This window comes from Sinocyclocheilus rhinocerous, unplaced genomic scaffold, assembly GCF_001515625.1.
Source record: "Sinocyclocheilus rhinocerous isolate Xijiao unplaced genomic scaffold, SAMN03320098_v1.1 scaffold161, whole genome shotgun sequence".
NCBI classification, from domain to species: Eukaryota; Metazoa; Chordata; class Actinopteri; order Cypriniformes; family Cyprinidae; genus Sinocyclocheilus; species Sinocyclocheilus rhinocerous.
The window spans coordinates 381,491-391,035 of record NW_015627226.1 but is presented as its reverse complement, the minus strand read 5'-3'; the positions used below and the strand labels follow the sequence as shown (position 1 = coordinate 391,035).

The 9,545-nt window shown below is 37.9% G+C and overlaps 1 protein-coding gene and 1 long non-coding RNA gene across 2 annotated transcripts in view; both read left to right on the top strand.

Annotated features, from left to right (window-relative positions):
* Positions 1-3,481, top strand: part of LOC107722381 (non-specific lipid-transfer protein-like) — a 7,849-nt gene extending 4,368 nt beyond the window's left edge. Inside the window, exons 7-10 of the mRNA XM_016530731.1 lie at positions 313-463; positions 945-1,092; positions 1,192-1,299; positions 3,311-3,481. Of these exons, the coding sequence (XP_016386217.1) occupies positions 313-463; positions 945-1,092; positions 1,192-1,299; positions 3,311-3,474 (571 nt within the window). The 3' untranslated portion in view covers positions 3,475-3,481. The remainder of the gene's footprint in view (positions 1-312; positions 464-944; positions 1,093-1,191; positions 1,300-3,310) is intronic.
* Positions 3,482-3,867: 386 nt separating this feature from the next.
* LOC107722054 (uncharacterized) overlaps positions 3,868-9,545 on the top strand; it is a 6,787-nt gene continuing 1,109 nt past the window's right edge. Inside the window, exon 1 of the long non-coding RNA XR_001637764.1 lies at positions 3,868-3,989. This is a non-coding gene — a long non-coding RNA (uncharacterized LOC107722054). The remainder of the gene's footprint in view (positions 3,990-9,545) is intronic.

Genomic DNA, 9,545 nt, shown 5'->3' with positions numbered 1-9,545 from the left:
GTGATTCATGTATGCTAGATGGGGGTTATTCATATGTGTTATATGTGCAGCAGCAGAATTTCTTACATGCTCACAGCAGCATGTTGTGGATGTATTGGTAGTAGCAAGTCTCGGTACTTGCTCTGCTGCAGCAACAGCAGCAGCGTAGCAGATCTATTCTGCCTAGACCAAATACATTAACATTGTCATGTACATTACCATGCCAAACCCTCCGAGAGTTGTCATGACAGAACTGTGAACCTCACCATACAGTGGGTTAATCATCCTGTCCAACAGAAGCAGATTTTTATATTGTCTCTCATTTTCCTGTAGCCCAAAGTCTGATGGGGCAGGAGCTGCGGTTCTGGTCAGTGAGAAGTTTGTAAGGAGGAACGGATTGGAGAAAAAGGCTGTGGAGATCATCGCTCAGGAAATGGTCACAGACCTCACCAGTACTTTCGAGGAAAACCGCTGTATGAAAATGGTAAGAGTAGCTGACACTGCCATCTTGTTGAGCAGCACTCAAGCGCCAAACCGTGACTTAGTTATGACTTTTACGTTTTTTCTTAAAGGGATAGTCCACCCCAAAAGGAAACTCTGTCATTTATTCACCCTCATGTCACTCCAAACCTGTATGAGTTTCTTTCTGTGGAACTCAAAAGAAGATATTTTGAAGAATGTTCAAACAGATTCATTTCCCCCTGACTTCCAGTATATGGACAAAAAAATTCAATGGGAACCAAAACTGCTTGATATCTGCTTGGTATGTTTTGTTTTGTGTGTGTGTGTGTGTTCCGTAGAAGAAAGTAAGTCATAATGGTCTTTGAACAGCATGAAGGTGAGTAAATGATGACAGAATTAAAATTTTTTTGTGAACTATCCCTTTAAAGTATGATTCTATCTATGACATTTTCCATTGTCTTATCTCTAATCTAATGTTTTTTTTTTTACTCCGTGCTCCATAGGTTGGTTATGACATGACCCGTCTTGCATCTCAGAGGTGCTTTGACGCTTCTGGTCTGAAGCCAACAGATGTTGACGTCATCGAGCTGCACGACTGCTTCTATGCCAATGAGCTCATCACCTATGAAACTCTGGGACTGTGTCCCGAGGGTGAGATGTACAGCTTCCCAAGCACACTTTTCTAGCACAGCAAAAAGCTGCTAAACACAAGTTTAGATTAGCAGTGTGTTTAAGATTTTGCATTTGTAGGTAAAGCCGGTGAGCTGATCGATCGGGGTGATAATACATATGGTGGCAAATGGGTGATAAACCCTAGTGGAGGACTCATCTCAAAAGGACACCCGCTTGGAGCTACAGGTACGGTTTATCAAACACACCTGATGGTAGATCAGGCTGCATTAAAGGGTTAGTTCACCAGAAAATGTACAATTTGTTATCATTTACTCACTCATTTTGCTCCAGATCTTTGTTTTGACCATAGAACACAAAAGGAGAAGTTTAGCACAATGTTCACTCTGCTGTTCTCCAGTATCAGACTGTGGCTAGCTGCGGTCAAGCTCAATAAAACAACAAAACATACCATAAAAGTGATCTATGTGACTCTTGAACTATATTAAAAGTGACATGACCTATAGCCAAATATGGTGTCCCATACTCAGAATTTGTGCTCTGCATTTAACCAATCCAAGTGCGCGCGCACACACCCAGAGCAGTGAGCAGCCTTTTTTTTTTGCTGCGGTGCCTGGGGAGCAGTTGGGAGTTAATTTCTTAACTACTGAATTAACACTGGATGCATGCAGTACATCAGTTCTGCAGCTGGCTTGAGTTAGGGCTACGTTCACACTGCAGGCAAATGTGGCCCAAATCCGATTTTTTTGCTCACATGAGACTCCGATCTGTTTTTGTCATGACAGTGTGAACAGCACAAACCGCATGGAATCTGATCTTTTCAATTCCAATTTGTGCCACTTCCATATGTGGTACTAAATCCGATACATGTCCGATGTTTTGTAATGCGACCGCAGTGTGAACAGTCATGTCGGATTTCATGTGACTTTTACGTCACTCTAGATCGACATTCGTCATAATTCCGCGCTGACGGGAGACACTTCGAAGATTTTTACATACCCAAAGTTATCAAGACATTTGCGAAAGGTAATCAGTGGAAGTGTAATGTGGCAGAACTCATAAGAATTACAGTGACGACTCAACAAAACATGAGGGCTCGTATCATAAAAGCTTCAAAACTCTGCTCTCTTCTGTCACATCCTTGTCTTTATTTTTCATATTGCCTGCACATAATTTCGCCGGATTCCGCAGCAGATCACAATATAAATAAACTCATAATCGCTTACTTTATGTCCTTCGTGTTTACTTCCGTATGACAGTGCGCTGTGCAAGTGTTGCCAAATCCAGAGTTTCCCCGCGGAATTAGGCTACTTTTCCACTGTTGCCGCGGGATGTTTTTCAACTTCGGTTGTGCTAGTTTTGGACTAGTTTTGAGAAGCAATTGGGTGGATTTTGTTGTGTAAACCTGGAAACCCTGTTCGTATTGCTCTTTTGCGCATGCGGGTCAGTTCAGAACCATGATCTGTTCACACTGTAAAACTGATATTGGCAACATTTAAAACAGCAATGTGAACAGCTACACAAAAAAATCGGATCTGAGAAAATATCGGAATTGAGCACTAAGGCTCGCAGTGTGAACGTAGTGGGTGTGGTGGAATATTATACCGGTTTGTCTCCTAATTGAGAACTGGTTTGTGTCATAAACCAGGTGTAGAACGATGGGCTCTTTACGTCATCCTTTTAACCTCTCCATCCATCCACCCATCCATGTCACTTCCTGTCTTCCTCAACACTGAACAGCACAATGTAGTGCTGATGGAGGGGATTAATTTCATCTTTAGTTTTGATTTCATCTTTAGTCTTACATGGTCCTCTATCCTCAATCCATTCATCGACCCTTTTTATATACATTACGTTCTGCAAAATCATTTATTTTCAGTTTTCGTTCATTCCTTGAACCGTTTCTAATCCTTGGTTTTAGGTCATAGCACGTAAAGAATAATTTACATTATAGTTACATATATAAGAGATATTGTATTGTGTGGTAAGACAACAATTTTTCAGAGAGTTTTCAATGCAACTACTTTATTAGATTTATTTAGAACATTTTGCACAAAGACCTCCAAGAAAGTACCTCGTCCACTTTGTGCCAGTTTTGTTTACTAATGATTAGAAGACAGAAGAATCAACAGGTCACAGAATAAAGCAACACTCACATAGAACCAATGAAGACAGATGGCTGTGACTTTCAGAGCGAGTGAAGACGGTGGATGAACTCTGGCCTGTTTTCATGGCTCAGGTCTGGCTCAGTGTGCAGAGCTGTGCTGGCAGCTGAGGGGGGAGGCGGGGCCTCGGCAGGTCCCCGGGGCAAAGGTCGCCCTGCAGCACAACATCGGTCTTGGTGGAGCGGTGGTCGTCACTCTCTACAGGATGGGCTTTCCTCAAGAAACAAGGTATGTTTAAAGCTAAAATATGTTGTGTGAACTGTCTTGACAAACACTGAGATGACTGGCCTAAATATATCCAGCTCACCTCGTTTATAGTTTTGTTTTAATCTATATGATCTATATATTTAAAATTCGTCAATTATTTTCCAAAATCCCAAATATCCGTTCAAAAGTTTGGGCTTGGTAAGATTTTATGTTTTTGAAGGTTTCTTCTGCTCACCAAAGCTGCATTGTTTTTAATTAAAATACAGTATTAACAGTAATATTGTAAATTGGATGTTTATGCTGTCAATACAGGAGACAAACCAATGGGCCACTGGCTGCTCGCTGTCCCTGCGTGATGGTTTTCGGCAAAAAAACATTCTGTCGGCCCCTTAAGTGCGTCGGCCCACCGGGAAAATGCCCGGTATGCCCGATTACCAATCCAGCCCTGACTGTTTACCTCAAACAGGTAAAAGGGCAGACTGCACCATCTCAATGTCTGACTCAGATCTGCTTGAACTGATGACGGGGCAGTTGAATCCACAAACGGTACGGTTTAATGATGGTTTATTCTTAGTGGTTTGTTGATGTATTGTGTTCAGCTATTCTGAAGTTGGTGTATATCAGTGTAGTTTGAGGGCTAAATAAGGTTTGAGAGTGTCATGGGACACACAACACAAGTGTGAGTAGCTGTTTTTATTATGTGGTCACTATTGCTTTGTCTGTTATTACAGATCGTTTGATATGTGCTGAGTATTTATGCGTTTTTAACCTAAATCACAGCAGCGTCCATCTGTGTAGGATGTAGGGTGTCAAACATACACAACGGTTAGCCAATCATAGCAGTGGGCGTTTACTTCCGAGTCGACAGTCCACCACGCCTAATCAAACAGAGCGTTCTGATACTACCGTACTTACTACTGGTTTAAAATACTGTACAATACATCAGTTAGGTATGGTATAAAAAACTTTACCTAACTCGTTGCATATAAGCCAATTAAACAATAATCGTTTGTTAAAATTAGTAACAATGAATGAAGAATATAACATTAATGTATGTATTAACAACGTAGAGACTACTAGGGCTGTCAAAATGGCTGAAAAATAATTTCGAATCTTGTACTTAAATATGATCGAAATTCGAATTATATTCGAATTTAAAATGCATAATTTCAGTTAGGGTGAAGAAAAGCTTTTGGCTTCTCTTCTGAGGCCACAAGCATAAGATAACATGACTATCTGTGAAAAAAAGTGCATAATGTTTAAAATAATGTTTATAAACCAATTATAATTAAGTAGCTTAAACAACTATAAACAAAACAGCATCATGTATGTATGCATAGTTTAATACAAAGAGCGGAAAGCCAATCACACAGAGTACATTTTTCATTTAAAAACATAAGTTGCAGTGGGATGGGAAAAAAACCCCCGCCATAAAGTCTCCAGATATGTTTTTTCAAAGTTAAACTTGCATTAATTGCGAGTGCAACGGTGATAGATGTCCCTCTAGAAAATGCGTGAAATATGTGTTCTGTGTGAACGGCTTGGTTTCAGTGTTGATGTAAACAAGATCTTCTCCGCATTGATTGTTCTCTTTTTCCGCAATATTTTTAATGAACAACGCAGCAGCGCCGCATCTAGTGGCTTCAAATGGATAGGCTAACAAAAACATTATAATGCAACGACACTTAAATCGTCATCGCATCTCGTGCGGTGCGCCACTGATAAGGCTGCCTCCTTAAAGCACACCTAAAACTCGAATGCAACGTTTTTGCATTCTAATGTGGATTTTTATTTTAAATTCGACGAATATTCGAAATTCAAATTTTTTTTGACAGCCCTAGAGACTACAATGAATGAACCATAAACTGATATTTTCCCAAATCAAGTCATTGTTTTGCAATTATTTGTAATAAAGTAATTATTAATTACTTTGAGTACTTTGTTACCTATTGTGAAGTGTTACTGAATTGGCTCATAAGAGTCAGTTGCTGGTGAATTGGCCTACACAGATCATGCTTCATGTTTTTGATTCATTAAAAAGAACCAGTTCATAAGAGTCAATTGGTTGTGAATCAGACTACACTGAAAACGCTGTATGTTTTTGTGTGCAGCCCACATGGACGACTCAAGAGAAAGATGTATTTTCATTTGTTCGATCAATTTGGCCTGCAAACCTGAGTAAAATATGACTCCTTTGGCTGTGTGCCTGTAGATTCAGAAGTCACTGCTGAGAAGCAGTGCAGGAAACAGTGGAGTATAGAGTGAAATATCATTCTTGACATTTTAAGAATTAATATCAAGAGTCCATAAAAGTTAACTAATCTCTATGAAAAAAAAGCTTAACATAGAGTTACTTTGACATACCCTTGACCTGGCTTTAGCTACCATGACGTGCATACAGGATCTAAAACAACTGATTGAATTCCTGTCGCCTGTCCAACCATTTCTTTTGACTTCATCATACAGCACACAAAGCCTCCTGACACAGAATGCCGATCAGAAAGAAGCGGAAATCTTTTATGCAATTCCAAATTAGGCTAATGGCCTCTAATGGTTCCTCTGCTGATGTGAGTCAGAGCATGAAAAATAGATTGTTTTCATAAGCCCTTTGAAATGTCATTCCCCCGTGATTTATCCATCTGTGTTGACTCAACAAACCTCCATCATGTCTGTCCATATGTGGAACGCTACATCAGACATCAGATGGTTTTCACAGTAATCCTCCATAAAGGGAATCATTTTCAGATGAATCTGAAATAGAAAAGCCGAACCAATTAGAGCTCAAATCCATCATGCTCATGTAGAAATGGCCAAATGTAGAAAAAAAGTCACATTAAATGTTAGGGGAGCAGTGAAAAATGATCATAACCTTTTTATTGTGTATTCATATACAGTGTATGTAAACATGTGTGTGTGTTGTAGATTATCCAGCCCTTCTCTGTGACAGGTTTTTAGTGTTATTGACATCCTATTATAGTTTTATTTTGAAATAGTTTATTTATTCTCATTTCCGTTTTAGGTATTTTTGTACAAATTTGCAAGGTAAACTAAATGAAAATGAGAAATGTTGCCATGTCAACTAGCTGAAATAAAATGTTTTTATATTATATTATTTATTTTATGTTGTTATATGTGACCACAAAACCAGTCATAAAGGTCAATTTATTGAAATTGATACATCACCTGAAAGAATAAATAAGCTTTTCATTGATGTATGGTTCTTTAGCATAGGAAAATATTTGACTGAGATACAACTATTTAAAAATCTGGAATCTGAGGGTGCAAAAATATCAAAATATTGAGAAAATTGCCTTTAAAGTTGTCCAAATGCAATGCATCCTTAGCAATGCATATTACAAATGATAATAAATTTGATACATAATTTTACAAATTATCTTCATGGAACATGATCTTTACTTAATATATTTATATATTATAATTATTTTATATATTTACATATTTACAGTATTGTAATAATTACAATACAGACTCTGCACTGATAGAGTAGCTTTTGCATTCTCACTTGCTATGAGGAAAACGTGACCATTTTCTTTCTTCTAGGCCATTCTTGAATAACAAAGAGTTGAACTGCACTTTATTTTCCATAAGTTGAAGACGATTCATAACTCACCTGCTGAACTTTTATCCTGAAGCAGTTTGACCTACAGAAGCTGACCTTAAACTGTAACGGTTTATGGATGCATCATTCATCTCCAACACTTTCAGCACTGCATACTGTATTAGACAGTATGAATTTAAACTGTGCATTTCCCAAGAACACAACATAAGCACCATATGTTTAGAAGGAACAACAGGGTGTTTTTTCCCTTTTGTTGCATCTTCACTCGCAACTTTGAAATGAACTAGCTACTTAACTAAATTTGCAAGTACATCGTCAAAGTAAGTGGACGGCGATATGACAGAATAATTTACTGTTCTTAAACTTGAGTAAAGAGGATTAGTAAAGCTCATCAGCAGAACGAACACAGGCTCTGGGCATGAAAAGCTCCTCGATAAAACAAGAAATCGCTTTTTTTTTTTTTTTGCAGAATACAACCTTTTTTGCTGTGTTTTAATGAGAAATTATCTAGTATGTACTGAACAAAATCTAACAAAATGAGCAAGTTTGTCTCCTGTTAGATAACTGGCTACTATTCTCTGTTATTAACATTTGTAATGCCAATGCCATTACTTTACATTGACCATATCATGGAGGAACTTTTAATAAGAATTATTCTGCAGCTTAACCCACTGGATATATGCATCTACACAAACCTCTCGTCTTTGAACACTATGAAATAAGGTGCACCGAACGAGTCATAATTTAATGGAATTTCATTCAAATCACAATTATTACATTTGACATTTTTCATAAAAATAATCCATACAAGTTCTGTAAGGCTTTGAGAGTGTGTGGCATGACGTGTGAGTCCATAAAGCCCACTTCTGACAAATTTCACAGAAGTTTGGGTTCAGCATGACCCGACATCTGAACGAGTAAAGAAGTTATACACTAGAGCAGGGGTCAGAAAGCATCGTCCTGAAGAGTTACAGGTCTGGAAACTATTTTCATGAGAGAAAATCATTGATATTTAATTGTTATTTAATGTTAACATACAAACAATACCATTCAAACATTTGGGGTTGGTAACATTTTTTAATGTTCTTGAAAAAAGTATCTTATGCTCACTAAGGCTGCATTTCTTTGATCAAACATACAGTAAAACATTAATATTGTGAATGTGAAATTAAATTACAATCTTAAATAACTGTTTGCTATTGGAATATATTTCAAAGCTGAATTTTCAGCATCATTACTCCAGTCTTCAGTGTCACATGATCCTCCAGAAAGCATGCTGCTCAAGAAACATTTCTTATTATCAATGTTGAAAATAGTTGTATTTTGTGAAAAAACTGTGATACATTTTTATGATGCTTTAGAAAGTTAAAAGAACAGCATTTATTTGAAATATAAACCTTTTGTAACATTAAAAATGGCTTTACTGTCACTTTTGATCAATTTAGTGCCTCCCTGCTGAATAAAAGTATAAATTTCTTTAAATAAATCTTGCTGATCCCCAAACTTTTGAACAGCAGTGTGTGCATACATGTAAATATATTTACAGTATTCCCCAAATATAAAAGTCTAATCTGTATAAATAATCAATAAATGTCAGTGCATTAGATAACAAAAGATCAAACCAAGCAGCATCTACAAACAAATGATGCTGGAGCTTTTCTCAGTTTTTCTTACTAACTTAAACATCTTGTCTCAAAACCAACTTTGGTGTTTTGGTGATTTTTTTAGTATATGTATGATATCAGTTCTCGTTAAGTTCACACAGGTGTCGTAGCAGAGGAACATGATAAAATGCCATTTATTCCTGTGATGCACAGCTGAGTTTTCAGCATCATTACTCCAGTCTTTAGTGTCACGTGATCCTTCTAACGTTTGACAACCAGATATACTGTATAAATACAGTCATTTTTAGATAGAGGGTTTCGGGGTTGTCCACAGCTCTGGGTGGAGGTAACGGCTGAAACCTCTGATCTAATGCACTGACATCTGGACATTTTTATATGTAGCAAATATAAGTGTCCAAAAACTTCTTGGGGCCACTGTATGTATGTTAAATCTTCTTCAGGGGACAGTTTCCCTCAGTTTCTCTCTCTGTTACTGAAAGAGAGAACTTAAAGGGATAGTTCACCCAAAAATGAAAATTTGATGTTTATCTGCTTACCCCCAGGGCCTCCAAGATGTAGGTGACTTTGTTTCTTCAGTAGAACACAAACGAAGATTTTGAGCTCAAACCGTTGCAGTCTGTCAGTCATATAATGGAAGTGAATTATATGTGCGTCCGTCTTCAACGTCTCTGGCCTGTGTTAATGGACGTTTACAGACTTCATATTTTCACATAAATGACATTTTGGAAAACGATTGCATTGCAACGCAGTTTTTGCAAGTCCAGAACAGAGACGAGTTGCTTGCAATAAGACAAAAAACGTCCGTTTGCCGATCGCGTAAGTTCCAGGGGAAGCTCCTTAGTTCGGCCATCCTACACACACGTGACTGACCGCTCGCTCGCACCAACAGGAGGAGGA